General features: G+C 33.9%; 1 protein-coding gene across 5 annotated transcripts in view; it reads right to left on the bottom strand.

Moving 5' to 3' along the window:
• SLC4A10 (solute carrier family 4 member 10) overlaps positions 1-17,362 on the bottom strand; it is a 293,603-nt gene that overhangs the window by 199,909 nt on the left and 76,332 nt on the right. For 2 of the 5 annotated variants that reach the window (XM_029934490.1, XM_029934487.1), the window contains exon 1: positions 12,751-12,831. The exons of the other annotated variants lie outside the window; for them this stretch is intronic. In XM_029934490.1, coding sequence (XP_029790350.1) covers positions 12,751-12,831 — 81 coding nt within the window. Of the gene's footprint in view, positions 1-12,750; positions 12,832-17,362 lie in introns of those variants that run through there. 5 annotated transcript variants of the gene reach the window in all.

A 17,362-nucleotide genomic window follows, 5' to 3' on the forward strand; every position in this document is an offset into this window, starting at 1 on the left:
GATTTTATAAGAAATTACAAAGAATTATAGAGATTTATGTAGTTTACAGAAGTGAAATAACCAGGGAAGTTCAATCATTCCTTGATCAATCACTTTTTCATCAATAGTTAAGACTCACTATGACTACTGCTATAGACTATATGTTTGTGTCTCCCACCAAATTCATATATTGAAACCTAACCTCCACTGTGAGAATAATCTAAAGGTGGGGTCTTTGGCAGTAATTAGATTAAGGCAGAGCCCTCATAAAAGGGATTAGTGCACTTATTAAAAAGAACCCAACAATCTCCCTTAATGCCTTATAATGAATGTATGAGAACAAGGCATCTATGAATGAGGAGGAAGTAGGCCCTCACCAATCACTTAATGTACAGAAGCCTTAAACTTCTCAGCCTCCTACAGAATCGTGAGAAATAAATTCCTGTTTATAAACCACAGTTAATAGTATTATTTGTTACAGCAGCCAGAATGAACTATGACAATTGCTAATAATAACAGCCATGGACAATATTAGGTGCTTTTCAAATATCATCTCACTAAACTTTATAGGATATTATCCCCACTTTCCAAATGGGAAGCAGAGGCTCATGATAATAAAGCTAAGTTGTGCAAGATTACAGAGCTAATATCAGAAGCAGTGTTTGAACTCTGATCTAATTCCCAAACCCATGTTCTTTGACTCACCAAACATTCAGAGAAGAAATTGAGCCAGGCTAAACTTTGAAAAATAATTTTTGAAATAGTGTGGAGGACAGGAAATGATGCAGTAAGATTAGCACATACAAAGGCATAGGAAAAAGTTACACTTGATTAGAAATCCCAATTGTTTGATATCATTATCATAGTATAAGGTATCCAAGAAAGTATAAAGATGAATCTGGAAAGTGAGGGTATATCTACATAACAAAGATCTTTGCATGACTTACACTATTTCCCATCATGTAAGCAATGATGAAGTATTTTATAATTTAATGTATTTTAAAATAATTGTTTCTCTGCATAGGAGAAATACTTTAAGCATAGACTCATACATATGGTTCAGAAATGAGAAGCCATCTGAAATCGAACTACTGTGAATTACCTTATGGAGGATATAGTATGGCTTTCTAAATTTTAGCTTCTCATGGACCATCAAAAGTGCAAGTACCTCTTGCTCTTGACCTCTTCTTCAAGAGACCATTAGACAATGCAAATAATAGATCCCTACCAGAGCCAGATAGCAATAAATTATTGAAGGTATATATAAAACCTACTCAAGTGAGATAGATTAACCCTTAATATATTGTATCCTTTTTTGAAAATCAGTTAGTATTTCTTTTGAAATAGACTAACAGGATCAGATACAGAAAACGTAAATACAGGGGTGTCTGGGTGGCTCAGTCAGTTAAGCGACCAACTCTTCATAGCAGCGTGGGTCATGGTTTCACGGTCCTGGGATCTAGCCCCACTCAGGCTCTGATCTGAACATGGGACCTACTTAGGATTCTCTCTCTCCCTTTCTCTCTGCCCCTTCCCTGCTTAACTCTTTCTCTCTCAAAGTAAATAAAAAGAAAAAAGAAAAAGAAAATGTGAACACTAATCCAGACCTCCTTTTCTTTAGCAGCACAAAAAGTTTTAACCTTCAAGAAGTGATTGAGAAAAGCAAATTAAAAAAAAAAGATAAAGTGAATGTATCTTATATATCACAAGCTAAGTCTTCTACCTAATCAAGTTATAACAATTTGTTGAGAAAAAGGCTGCAACATGAGAAGGTTAGGGGTAGATACACATGTAAATGAAGAAACTGGGTTTGCAATTAATACATCAGAATTTCATATTTTTAAAAAGCTGTGATTTATCTATTCTTTTATATAATTGTTGACAGTTGATTCCTCACATAATAGAAGCAATGAGAGACATTTTCCTGGAGAATCAAAAGAGAAGATTCTATTGAAGAAAGGCATCTGTAGTGAAATAAAAACCATGCTTTTTTAGTTTCATCAGTTGTTGATGGTTTGATCAAATAAGTAAACTAACAAGCATGATTTCTTATAATCACAATTTCAATTCATAACAGCATTTTTTAAAACTTTTTTAAAGCTTGTTTATTTTGAGAGAGTGAGAGCAAGCGTGCACACGAGCAGGGGAGGGGCAGAGAGAGAGAGAGAAAAAGAGAATCCCAAGCAGGCTCTGCTCTCTTAGCACAGAGTCCAATGAGTGGCTTGAACTCATGAACCAGAAGATCAAGACCTAAGCTAAAACCAAGGGTCAGATGACTAACCGACTGAGCTACCCCAGACACTCTGATAGTAGCATTTATTAAGTGACTAGGAATGTACGTATTCGTGATACTCAACTATCATTGTATTTAGAATCTCATTACTGTTACCTAATCATAACTACTATAAGAAAAATAGAAAGAATATCAGCTCTTTCCCATGTGGCAGCCTTCACAGCTTTTCTACCACTGGTTATGAATAAAGCTTAAAATCAAATTCAATAGTAAAACAGATTATCTATGAAAAAACAAAAAGTGTGCTTTAAGATGTGATTCTAATTCTATTTTGTTGCCATTAGTTCTTCCCACTATTCCAATGAGAAGTTCCAATCTTACGATTCCCAGGCATACTCACAGAGGCCATGTGATCCAATACCTCCCCAACATAGGAATAGCATTTACAGTATCACAGTATGGCTGATTTTTGCTTGAACAAATCCAGCAATGGAAAGCTAATGACTACATAAGTAAACCCACTCCATTTTTGGAAACTTATAATGTTTAGAGATATCATAAGATTATAAGACCATCTTTGTATTCTAAGGCTCAATCTATCTATCATCTATCTATATAAAACAAATGCAATGAAATCATGGTGAGACAGACTCTGATCTTATTCATTCATTGATTTATTCACTCACTCACAAAATTATATAATTATATGTTAATATAATATTAACTGATAATTAATAATAAATTAATTATACGATATATAATTATATATATGTGTATGTATAATTTAGTGAATGAGTGAATAAGACCAAAACCTGCCTCTCTCTGATTTCAACCCATTTTATTTTTGTTCCCCTTTTGGAGCTATCTTACTATTGGTGAGAATGCAATAATACCACTAATCAATGCTTAAACTGAACCTTAAAATGACAAAAAGATTATCAACATGAATAAAAAGAGCATTCCAGGCAAAAGACACTTATACAAAAGCAGATTGGTATCAGTGACTTCAAAAGATATAAATCTTCAGTCTTTTTAATATGACAGGCTTTTTTTCTTTAGATATTCCAAATGATTATAACATCCTGGTGAAGAAAACATTAATACTGCAACTTTTACTGTAATGTTTTTATATGAGAAAAATAAAATAGATTCAAGATTTCCAGTAAGGCAATAGTAGAGCTAGAACTAAAACTAAAATTTTGATTTTTCTGATGGACATTTGAATGGTCAATCACTAGATAATTCTAACTCTACATTCTGAAACTGTTAGTTTCTAGCTGTCTGACTTTTCTCAGTGCTACTTATAATTATAGTAATAATGAGAAAAAAAAACCATTGAGGTTTGCAATGTGCCAGACAGTGCTAGAACTTTACAGACATTTCTCATTAGGAATCTTAAAAAAAAACCAATGAGTATGCTGAGACTTAAAGAGACTCTGAAACTTTCCCAGAACCCTCAGCTACTAAGGGCTAGAGACTGGTTTGAAGCCAGGTAAATACTCTTAACCAATATGCTACACCTCAAAGGCATTATATTAGTTATTTATAAAATCTAAAATTCCTTAATGTAACTTTAAAATACTTCACTCTGGGGGATCCCTGGGTGGCTCAGTCCATTGGGCATCCTACTTCAGCTCAGGTCATGATCTCGCGGTTTGTGGGTTTGAGCCCTGCTAATGCAGGGCTAATGTGCTGACAGCTAGCTCAGAGTCTGAAGCCTGTCTTCAGATTCTGTGTCTCCCTCTCTCCCTGACCCTCCCCTGCTCACACCGTCTCTCTCTCTCTCTCTCTCTCTCTCTCTCTCTCTCTCTCTCTCTCTCTGTCTCTCTCTCTCTTTCAAAAATAAATAAAACATTAAAAAATTAAAATAAAATAAAATACTTCAGTCTGGTTCAACCCTATTTATGTTCCTCTGGTAATATAAATTTCTAATGGTGTCCAAAATAACATAAGCTTATTTTCCCATGAACTTTTCATATGAATTGCCTATTTTGTTATTCAACAAAAATGTATTATGTAGTTACCATGAGCCAGGCAATGTATTTGTGTTAGATTTAAAGAAATAAGTCCCGAGGTGGTTCAGTTGGTTAAGGGTCTACTTTAGCTCAGGTCATGATTCAGCTCAGGTTTGTGAATTCGAGTCCACTTTGGGCTCTGTGCTGACAGTGCAGAGCCCACTTCAGATCCTCTGTCTACCTCTCTCTCTACCCCTCCCCCACTTACACTCTAAAAATATAAATAAATAAATAAAATGAAATAAATGGATGTAGACACAAACTATAGATTTGGAATTCTATTTATTCTACTCTATTCTGTTTTATTATAAATTTTAAAAAATTTTTTAGTTGTTTATTTTTGAGAGAGAAAGAGTGAGTGAGCAGAGGACAGGCAGAGGGAGACACAAAATACCAAGCAAGCTCCATGCTCTGAGCTGTCAGCACAGAGCAGGGTTCGAACTCATGAACCACGAAATCATGTCCTGAGCTGAAGTCAGATGCTTAACCAACTGAGCTACCCAGGGCCCGCCCCCCACCATTCTATTCTAAAATCACCATGTATAGCAGCAGTTTTCAATTTTGGCTGCTCATGATATTCACTTGGAAAGTTTTTTTTTTATAAATAAAAGAGCCTGGGTTCTATCTCCATAGACTTCAATATTTCTGAGATAAGCTTGGGGCCTCAATGTTTTTAAAAAGTGAAATACTTGATTCTGATGTATAGTCACAATTAAGACTTACCGGTGGGTAATTTAAGTCAATACTATAGATTAGTACATGATTTTCAAACAGCACATTGCACAAACTATGAGATACTGATAGAAGAATAGAGAGAAGATAGAGAAAAACTTATCAGAAAGATTATGGCAATAATAACTATAATTTATTGAGAACTATGGCAGGAACTGTGCTAATGACTTCACATGTATTATTTGTAGTGGAAGAGAAACCAAAAAAAAAGGGTATAATGAAAGTCAGTTAACACCTCTTCCAAGAAGTCTTCCTTATAAGTCTGTTTGTCTTGATATCTCTTACCTCAATATGGCATTTGGAATATACTAACGTATACATGGCTATCTAAGTCGCGTTTATATAACCCTTAGCAGTAAAACAACTTGTTTAAGGCAAGGAGCTCTAGAGCTACACTTTCCAGTTTGAATCCAATATCATCATATCCTTTGCTGGCAATTTTAATCTTAGGCAAGCTACTTAGTTTCTTACTTAGTATACCATACATAATTACAGTTCAATGTGTATGTATGGATATACATTTATGTCCTAAATATGTGTATATGTGTGTGTACACATAATGTAAGTTCCTTGAAGAGATGGATTTGTTTTATATCTTTTGTAGGCTTTATAGCTTTCTCCTCAACTTTACCTAGTCCAGTGCGGAGTAATTACAGTAACTAATATTTGTTAAGCTAAGCACTGTTTCAAGTACCTTACTTGTATTAATTAATTCAATTGATTTCATTAGAAATCTAGACATTAGTACATCAGCATCCCAATTTTACAGACGACAATACTGAAGAAAATCGAGATCAAGTAATGTTCCTAAAATAAACATTGCCAGTAAAGTAGAAGATATGGGGTCCAACAAAGGGACTCAAGCTTTATAGCTCTAGTTGTTAAGTACTATGCCATACTGCCTCCCTTTATACTATGCAACAGATTCAAATTCTTATGAAATTGAATAATTTTTTAGAAAAAATAAATGGAATAGGAATAGATGTACACATTTATATGCACATTTGCAATGTGCTTCATTGAAACCAGGCTCTTTTTGCCTTTTAGAAAGAAGAGTTTGCTAAAGAAATATTCAATTATCTTTAACTTATTCTTATTTACATTCTGTTATCATTTTTGAAATGCTTAGGGTGGGGGAAGGATCACATGACTAAATGTCTTTTATCTACTCTTCTTTTGAGAAATAAATGTTTAAGGTCTAAAAGTTTTAAAGCAACCCAAAACCAAATGATCTCTAATGGTTTCTCCCAGAAATGAAGCTATGATTCTAAAACAAGTAACAAAATTTTATTGGATCCCTACTATAAATATTACTCTTTCCCAGGCAATGTGAAGTCATAAGGATTGACAATAACCTCACAAGAACTAGAAAATGAGGTTTTCAAGTAATTCAGACTTCTACAGATAGAAACAGAATATTCTCAATTAGATGGGTCTGCTAAAAATAGAGCCAGAAGAGCTACTGTGTTTTACTTTTACTCACACTGGTGGTATTCCATGAGTTTCACTTCTGACATACTTTATATGGATAATGTGCTAAGTAAGGGTATTCAGTTCCAATCTCTTCACAATCCCCAGGCACAAATATCATCTTCCTGGGTCTGATAACAAAGTCACACCCCAGCTGTCACATCTAAAGGAAATCTGCTCTTGGATGTCACCCAGCTTTTTCACTAACCACAAGCAATACTGAAATGCTTCTGGTGTATGGAGGAGATTTAAAGGCAATACTAAAAGTATTTAGCAATGATGGTTTATATTATCATTTCTAAATGAACAAAGAGTAAAGCTAAACTATCCTTGAGATTTCCATTATTATACACAGCATTTCTTGTTCCAATTTTCCCTAAGACAAAGTCCTTATTATCCAAATATTCACCATAGTGACATGTATATTCATTGTATTAAAACGATCCCTCTAGATTGTCCTTGGTCTAGGAAATGTCAAAAATAAAGCCAAAGCTAAATCAGATTACCTACCAATAAAATAGAGTTTACATCAGGGACAAGCAGGAGGTCTCTTAGGATCTGAAATCTAGGACTTTTGAGTAGTTCTGGATAGACAGAAATGCTCTCACGTGCAATTTTGATAGAGAATTTTATTAAAATTCTTCATTTTGTTTCTACCCCCTACCTTGTCTACTAACTACTAAATCTACTCAGGAATTTAATTTTCATTTTCAAAGTCTCAAGAGAGTAAGAGCTCTAAGAATAACTGCAAAATATAGGTGCTGCCCTTTTGTTTTTGGTTTTATTTTCTCCCAAGTAGATCAGCATAGACATATTCTCAGTTTAGGAATCATAATCTAACATTCCAGACTCTGTACTATCTGGTCCCAACAAATCTTCCTGTGTTAGCCTGCGTTACCCCACCAGGCTATAGCCAAAATGAAGGAGTCCATACTAGTCAAACATATTATTTGCTTTCTGCCTCCCTTTATGCCTCTGTCTTTGTTCATGTTGTTTCCTCTGCCCCAAAGGACCTTTTCCCACCTTGGCTAGTCTCCAAGGTCCACCTCAAATGCTACCTTTTCCAGACTTCCCTAACTCTTCATCTCACCTCTCCTCTCCTCTCCCCACTCAGCTTGAAATATTCTGTTCACTGAATTCAAAGCATCATGATTTACCTTCTTTCTTCTCTCTTTTGAATCTCTAAGGCTCTCACTACTTTCTACATTCTGCTGTTATGCCTTGAATTTCATTACCTATGACTGCCTGAAGCAGGGACCTACTGGTCTTTATACCTCTCCCCAGTACTATGCTTCTAGACCATCATACTATTTTGTATGTTTGTTTGAAGAAATTGCATTGTGCTGAGATTTGATTGACCCTGTGCCAAACTGAAAGAAATAGCTGCACATTTAGAAAATTGCTCAAGAGAACTAAAATGCAAAGATATCATAAACTGTAACACTTAAGCATGTATACTTCATCCAAATATCAAACTATTCACTTGGACTCTGGAGCTTGACAGAACAGCACAGGTTTGAAGTGCACAGGTCCACCTATATGTAGATTTTTTAATATAAATACAGTACAGTACTATAAATGTATTTTCTTTCTCATGATTATCCTAACATTTTCTATTCTCTAGCTTACTTTATTATAAGCATACAGAATGTAATACATATAACATACAAAATAGGTGTTAATTGACTGTTTATGTTATCAGTAAGGCTTCTCTAGTCAACAGCAGGCTCTTAGCAGTTAGGTTTTAGGAAAGTCAAAGTTATGCACTGATTTTCAACTGTGTAAGGGGGTCAACAACGCCCCCCTCCCATATTGTTTAGGGGTCAGCTGTAGACATTTTTACATTAAATAAACAGCAGCAATTCAAAACAGCATACTCTATCAAATAGGATCTTGAATTGGTCTACAGTATCGTATTTATAATACATGTCATTTTAGTCTTTCATCTAGAATAAAAACATTAACCAGTAAAATTAAAATTAAAACAAATAAAACAAGTTGTGTTTAACTGTCAGTGAAGGTTTTTGTCCTAGACATTTTTTTAACATTTATTTATGAGCAAAAGAGAGTGCGCATGTTAGAACAAGAGAGCGTGAGAGAGAGAGGTAAGAGAGTGAGAGCACAAATGGGGGAGCAAAGAGAAAAAGACAGAATCCAAATTGGGTTCTGGGCTGACAGCAGATTCTGATGCCAGGTTAGAACCCATGAACCGCAAGATCATGCCTGAGCTGACGTTGGACACTTAACTGACTGAGACATCCAGGGACCCCATGAACATTTTTAATGATTAAAAAAAATAACTCCAAACATTAAGGCTAAGCTATACAACTTCTCTATTACATTCCTTAATCCCGGATATTTACTCCTAAATTTTAACCTTCAAGTACAATTAAAAAAGACCTGCTAAGACCCAGTAATCTTTTTCTTTCGTCATGAATGAAGTAGTTGGTGTAATATAAGAAAGCAAAGAATCTATAAATAAAAAACAAATAGAAACTTAAGTCAACCTAGTAAGCAGATGCAAAACACAAAAAAACGAAAAACCTTTAAACAACATTTTTCATCAAATCACAATTCCTATAGTAAAAAAATGTTAGAATTTAATCAGATGTAGGATGTTTTTCCTTGTTTGCATTTTTATAGCCATCTTTATTTCAGTATAGCATTTATTTTTTTTTTTTACTAAACTTCTTATTTGATAAGAAGAACAAAGGAAGGTAACAAAACTAAACTACCTATTACTCATACCTGCCGACAGACCATCCTAGCTCAGAGAATGTACACACTAATGTCTCTCAACAAATAGTTTTGGCAATAATGTGCTTATATAAATACAAACATTTTACAAATATTTTCTATATATCTCACTTCATCTTCACAACCACTCGCTGAGGTAGGTACCATTATTACTTCTATATTACAAATGAGGAACCTGATACCCAGAAAGGTTAAGTAACTTGCCCAATATCATATAGCTGGTAAGCCATATAACTAACACCTGAACCCAATGAACATGGCAGTTCACATACTCAACTACCACACTTACCACCTCTATCTGCAGCCAGCTAGCTGGTACAAATCCAAAGAATTTGCATGTCAATTTTTCTCTTGCTCTGATACAAAAAAAACAGGCACTGTGGAGGCACTACTAGGCAGCATGCCCCACTTTAGGATTCTGGGGGAAATAGGGGTTTTGTATCCATTCTACCCACCTCCCTGCTACTTTTAGCCAGCATACTGGTACAAAAGAGAAAAGCAGTGGTGCCTGGATGTCCAACAGCCAGATGACTAAAGCCACATCCATCCGAGTTTCTCTCAGTCCCTTCTCATTCCCCCCATTTTATTGGAAAAAACTCCCTAGTGACCTAGTTAGCATCAAACGCTCTGGAACTTGCTAGTCTTGATTTCCAAAGTTCAATCCCTATGAAGCCAAAGCCCCCTTCCATAATATACAATTAGACTGGACTAGTCACCTTCCTCTTTTGAGCTAATTCTTAAGGTCCCTGCTTCTGTTTCCTGCCAATGGGCTACATCCACTTTAACTCTCAACAAAAACTGCCAACTATGGCTTATAAAACATACAAAAACACTATATGATGTCTTGGTACAATAAATTATGCATTATAAAAGAATTTAATGCTGTTGTCAAAATTAAGAAATGCTTAATTGTACAGTCTGACCCAATCTTTTATTTCCCTAACGCCAAGAAATTTACATGGAAAGAAAATGAGTTATATGTAACTCATTCAAGGCTTCGTTAGTTTATAAATTAAGTTAAAACAGATTGTTGCATACCATCTTTGAAAAGTCAGTTCAAAGCATGAACATGGCTCATCGTGAACATTTTCTCAAAATCTCCTTGAAAACAAGACACAACTTTTTCTTTTCTGTATTTCTCACAAATACAGTATTGTGCAAATGTTCAGCTTTCACATAATGCTGATTAAACTGAACAATTACTCAACTCGTTGCTTAAAGATAGCTTACTTCTAGAAATCTTTATGATGTAAAATGAAATGCTTGTGTAAAATAGTAAAGCCAGAGGCAGCCATTGTAGAAAGCAGATGACCAATCATGACTTGGCAGACTTAAAATCAATTCCATTCAAAAGTCCAGGATCCTCTGGCCACGCAGGAAAAAGGGTTGACATTAAATGTAACTGTCACTGACCTTCTAACCAATCTTTACTTTTTAAAGTAATGCATTTTGACATAGCAACAGAGAAAACTTTTTCTCCAATATGTAAAAGAAATGACAACTCTTGCTGAGCGAAATAAGCCAGGCATAGAAGGACAGACACCATATGTTTGCACTCATAGGTCTAACAGGAGAACAGGAGAAACCTAATGGAGGACCAGGGGGAGGGGAAGAGGGAAAGAGAGTTGGGGAGAGAGAGGGACGCAAAACTTGAGAGACTATTGAATGCTGAAAAGGAACTGAGGGTTGAAGGGGAAGGGGGAGGGGGGAAAGAGGTGGTGGTGATGGAGGAGGGCACTTGTGGGGAAAGAGCACTGGCTGTTGTATGAAAACCAATTTGACAATAAACTATTGAAAAAAAAAGAAATGACAACTCTAAGGCAGTAACTTTTTTACCTTACAAAATTATTGAGGTATCCTTTAAGTGCCACTAAAGGAAAGTAACCAAAAATCTTTATGGCTTAGTTCCTTTGAAAGGTCATAAATACAGTGAAAAATAGCAGAATGCTGTAAAACCAATACCTAGAGGAATCCCAAAGCAATGCCAAGAAACAGAATGTACTCATAGCAACTAATACATGCAAATACTGGAAATAAATTCTAACAGATTAAATGGGTTTTGTAGCAACTAAAAGGTATATCTGAATCATTCCAAAACTAATCAAGCTTAAGAATATGGCAATCTTCCCTACTAATAAGAATATAAGCTGGCTAAGTAGCCTGAATAACATATAAATTATAGCCAGTATCAGTAGGTATAATTTTTAATGTGTTTTTAATTAAAAAGGAAAAACCAACCCCTTAACTGAAGTAAATCAGTGTTTCAGACTCCTACTTCTGTCTTTTGATAAACATACTCATTTATAGCATCATACTGATGAGGCATTATATCCTAATCAGGCTACAAAATCATGAAAACAAAACTATCTTTCTGTTGAGAAATGCGACAACATTCTTTTTGCTTATTTGATAGGGAATACCTGGTCAAATATCTGAGAAGCCCTCTAAAACTAAGGAAGGAATATGTGTAATATAAGTATATATACATATATATATATCCGTTTCTTCAAAATTGGAATGTGAAACATATGCACAGTGTCTTACCCAAGTATGCAGTTCTGAAGATATGCTATAACAAAATCAAGTTAAATGCATTATAACTTAATAAAAATAGTTTAAAATAAATAGAGTTTCAGGATAAAATGGACATATAAATCCCACTTCTTTGCTGTGATGATTCCCTACTCTTCATAATTAATGTGTTTAATGTAATCAAGTCTTTTACTTTTGAAAATGAAAATAAGCTAATGTGGAGTATCTCTGTATCAAAAAATCTGAAACACGCTTAAATGTCACAGCATTCTTGGTAAAAAATAAATAAATAAATAAATAAATAAATAAATAAATAAATAAACAAACAAACAGCAAAAACAGAAAACAGATTTATCATCTGCCTTCAGCTACAAGCAATGCCTTCAGCAGACATCTACATTAAGAGGAATAAGAGTATCATTATTTCAATTTATCTGAGAAATAATTAAAACTTATGCCTTTTAAAACAGTTTAGATACTGCAATATAAATTTCAGGAAATCAGCTTAGAGCTTAGAGGCTGGTAAACATGATTCTACTCATCAAACTTGTATTACTGTGTGGTTGTACACTACAATGGTAGCAACATCTATTTCTATGCTTAAGAAATTTCAGATAAAAACATTTTAATATCTCACTATCTATAAGCAGCCAGCTATGATGTATCCTTATCAGATTGAACAAATTGTGCTGTTTTTATCACTTGAAATGGATCCACATGACTGTATTCAAGCTAATCTGAAAAAATCTGGACAGCCCCAAACCTTGCTTTTAATTACAAATAAAGATTCTCTTTCCTTACTCCTAACTCCCCCGCCAAAATAAACCTAAAGTAAACACGAACTCAAACACACATATGCATTTCTAAAATTTATATTGTTCAGCTGGCATCTATTACTATAAATATCACTTGTTCAAATCTTCTAAGAAAAATCTGATAATTACATTGATTAATATATTCTACATGACTAAGATCTAGAAAAAACAAGCACTCTACAATCTAATAGTATTATCATAATTCATGAGAGCATACCTGATGACTTAGAGATTGAAAAGGCTCACAGGTTCCAGACTGCATGACCTTTCTATTTCCAGAAACCCCTAAAGATTGCATTTCCTGTCTTATAAAAGATAATCACAGCCATCTCTATGTTTCAGCATCTTCAGGGCTAGTGAAGAAAACATCAAACAGCAGATCTGTCCATCAGTATCTGTTTAAGCCATCAAGAAGATCAAATCTCATATATTGTTTATCGTCTCTCCTTTGCGGTTACAGACACCCCCGTATTAAGGGACGATGACACAGTTGTATTTGCTGAAGCTGCTAATGCTGTCTGAAAACAGAAAGCTTACTGCTTGGAGCAATTCTGCATCATCCAAACAGAGAATGAGCCACATCCTTTAGATTTCCCACTTCTGCTACTATAAAAATTTAACTTACCAAGAAGAGTTTGGTTTTGTCAAGCCTTTAAAAAAATAAGCAATGTTCTACTTAATTAAGTATCCAATGTGTCTGCTGCAAATATCATGTTAAAATATCAACTCTTAATTATTAGGCAATTTTCTTCGTACATGACTAAGCTTTAGATAATGATTTAATAAGCAAATTGTCCTCTCTTTTAAAGGAATATTCCCTCCAAATCATATGTATCACCACTCATCCAATCCATCAGAATTAGGGGTCCTTAAAAATGAAGAATTTTTATTCTAATATTCTTTGAAAATTATGTTTAACAGTCGATAAATAGGCAAGTGCATATTCACTTTTAATTCTTAGAAACTTCATTTTTATCTCATATTCTTTAGACCAACATGCTTCAAATCAAAATGCCTTTTATATTTTAACATCATCTTCTAAAGAATTTAATATGCAAAAGACAATCTGCTCTTATCAAATTCCAAAATTTCATGGTTAAACCTAGGGGAAAAAATGCCATTAGCATTTTTATTGTGATTTTTCACTACATTTTATTTGTGTTCAGCAATGTTCTTATAATGCTTTCTTTCACCACAACATTGTAGAATCAGGAAATTTAAGACTGATAAAGTAGTCTGGTAACAGAAAAATAATATTCTATAACATTATAAATGGAAATATCTTCTTTTGTGGCAGGCTCTAAATACTAAATTCCAGTTAGTTAACACACAGTGTAATATTGAAAATATTTTCTTTACCATGTGACAAAAGATTGAGTTTTAGAAATAAAACAAAAAATAGGCTAAAATTATAATCAGTTTAATTGAATTCAAAATTAGGACACCAAGTACAACATATTATCCTATAACAGCCTTCACTCTATGTATAGCCTGAGTTAATGAACACTTCATTTATATACTTATGAACATTTTGTTTATAAACCTGTGAAATAAACTGAATGAAATTTAATGATAGCTAAAGTGCTTACAGAAAATGTCTTAGATAAATATAGACTAATAACTCCATATACTTTCCTTTCTCCCACCTATGACATTTGAGGAGCATAATACGGATTATCATGGAGAATAGTCAAGATGAATTTAAAGACTGGGCTTCATTTAAGAGGCTGAGGGATGAGGGAAAAGGAAATGGGAAGGAATGGGGAGATGTTGGTCAAAGAGTACAAAATTCCAGTTGGAAGATAAATAGGTTATGGGGATTCTAATGTACAGCAAACCGATTATGGTTAATAATATAGTATTACATACTTGAAAGGTGCAATATGGTGATAATTATTTTGTTATATACAAATGTATCAAATCAGCATGTTATACACCTTAAACTTACACAATATTATTTGTCAATTATATCTCAATATATCTGTATTACACCTTAAATATACACAATTTTTTTGTAAAAAAAAAAATAGACACTGGGCTTCTTTAACAGCCTGATCCACACTATCTCTTTAGAGAAGTTACTACCTCTAACTGGACTTTTGCAGTATTGTTATTTCCACTCTAAGTATATAATCACACACCTAGATGAAAAATAGTATGTAGAGAAATAGTTTAACCTCTTATTGTATCCATGCAATATTCACTCTCGTTGTAATCAAAATAGAGGACTCATTCTTGAAGATGTATCTTCTGAATAAGACCCTCCTAAACTATACATCTCCCTCCATGCTTTCATGTATAAAATATCAAATATCTTCTAAGCGTCAGACACTGTATAGGGGCTAGAGACTTCATGACAACAAATAATATGCCATCACAAAAGCCGATTAAACATGTTTTAAACATGTTTTGTTATAACAGAAGAAATAGGAAGCAGTGAAGAGCAGTAAATGGGCTTCTGAACTTCATCTAGGGCTCAGTGAGTATCTCCTTAAAGAAGTACTGCTAAAACTGAGGAGGAGCAGGTCATTCAAGGAATGGTAAATACAGAGTGGTTGGACTATGAAGTGTAAGAAAGGTAGAAAGAAGGGAGAGACAAGGCTAAAAGATTGAGCCAGAGTCCAATCACAAGAAGCCTTAGAAGCCATTTAAGGCTTAAAAGCCACTATTATCCTTAGGGGAATTAGAAGCCATCAAACATAAGCAGTTTTGCAGTTTTCCAAGACCTTGGCTGTGGCACAGAATCCAATGTGTAAAACAAAACTGGAGGCAGAGAGACAAGTTACATCATTTTGGGCAAGGAATAATGATGTCCAGAACAAAATTGGTAAAGTAGATATGGAAAAATTTTGATAAGATTCTAGATATATATTTTAGTTAAAAGGAATAGAATTGGGAAATCTAATGTGAAAAATAAGGGAGAAATCTAAGATTAGTTTCTAACCTCCTATATTATTATAGATTTAATTCTGACAAGCAATATACTTTCATCACATGCTCTATTGTATTTATTTATCCTTATGTGCATATCTTTAGTTTTTATAAAATAGCCAGAAAACTGTGAGAAGACTCATTTTATCTTCCTTCTGTGTCTTCTCATAATGCATATAAAAAGTTATAAATTACTAAATAAATGTGAAATCAACAGAACATTGAGCTTTTCTTTCATATACTTTGTCATGACATGGATATAAACGTTGTTTTCATGAACATTATTTCTCTACCATCTAGTTGGCAAAATCACTTAAGTGGAAAAGTTATTTATTTATAATTTATTATTTGACCCATTTAATAGCAATTCATCATAGACTAACCAACTAAATTTAATAGATATCCATTTCTTAGACGACCATTGCTCTGTGAAAAACATATTTGTACAATGTGCTACTTAAAGCAGTGTTACTTAGATATCCTTGTATGAGTAAAGCAGAAAGCTTCTGCATTTTTCCTAACAAATCTAACAAAGATTTAATAAAAGGGATGAAAAATAACCAAAGGATAGTAAAGGAACTCCTTGGTCTGAATGAAGAAAGAGCCAAAAGGGTGAAAAGCATAAATCAAAAGTAATTTTAAGTATTTAATAATTTGTCAAATATCAGACTACATCAAATAGTAAAGGATCAGCATCTTAAACACAGAAAGAGCTTTACAATAATCAACACGTATTTAGCTTCTGTTTTTCACCTGTCGGGAACTATGTGATCCAATGCCCTCATTTTCCACATAAGGTAACTGAGATTTAGAGAAGCGAAGGGACTGGTCCAAGGTCAGTTAGTAGCAAAACCAAGGCCAGAACTCAGAATTCCTGTTTCATTTTCCACAATAAAATCACTGTCTTTTAATTATATCTTTGTAATAATGTACTTTATCTTCAGCAAAGTAACTTCCATTTTAATGTTGTTTCATATGTTTTTGATAGGTTGAAAAACATAGTAAATACTTCAGAAACATATCCATAAGAATCAAAAGTTTTTTATATTAAAGTTAGTTACATTAAAGGTATATTTTTATCATAGAGCATCTATTTTTATTTTTATATAAAGATAATTTCAGAGAATATCCCTGAAAAACCTAAGTAATTCACTTTGTTTCATATACTGTTGCTATAAAAAGTGTAAATTAGTTCAACTTTTCAAAATAAGTTGGCAAAGTGTATTAAGACTCTTAAAAATATTTCATCCTTGAGGAGCCTGGGGGCTGCTGAGTCAGTTAAGCATCCAACTTCGGCTCAGGTCATGATCTCATAGCTCATGAGTTCAAGCCCCACATGGGGCTCTGTTGTGAAAGCTGGAAGCCTGGAACCTGCTTCAGATTCAGTGTCTCTATTTCTCTCTGCCCCTTCCCCTCTCACACTCTCTTTCCTTTCAAAAAATTTAAAAAATTTTTCTAAACACTTTATCTTTTCCAGTATATCCAGTTTCAGAGAATATGTCCAAAAGAAATAAGGCAGATTAAGGTTTATGCACAAAGACATTTGGTGCCACATTATAAGAATAAAAAATATAGAAACACATATTTTACAAATATATATGTCAGAGTTCATATTTTTCTAATAAAAATAGGAAAAAGACTCTGAAAAGTATTTTGAAGTTGAATAACTACTCGTTTCTCATGTGCTTACTCTTTCCAGTAAAAACTATGCTTCAAATCTCAGTCTTGGTCAATCCCCATCAAAATTGCACCAGCGTTCTTCTCAAAGCTAGAGCAAACTATCCTCAAATTTGTATGGAACCACAAAAGACCCTGAATAGACAAAGTGATATTGAAGAAGAAAACCAAAATGGGAGGCATCACAATCCCAGACTTTAGCCTCTACTACAAAGCTGTCA

Source organism: Suricata suricatta, chromosome 3, assembly GCF_006229205.1.
Source record: "Suricata suricatta isolate VVHF042 chromosome 3, meerkat_22Aug2017_6uvM2_HiC, whole genome shotgun sequence".
Classification (NCBI taxonomy): Eukaryota; Metazoa; Chordata; class Mammalia; order Carnivora; family Herpestidae; genus Suricata; species Suricata suricatta.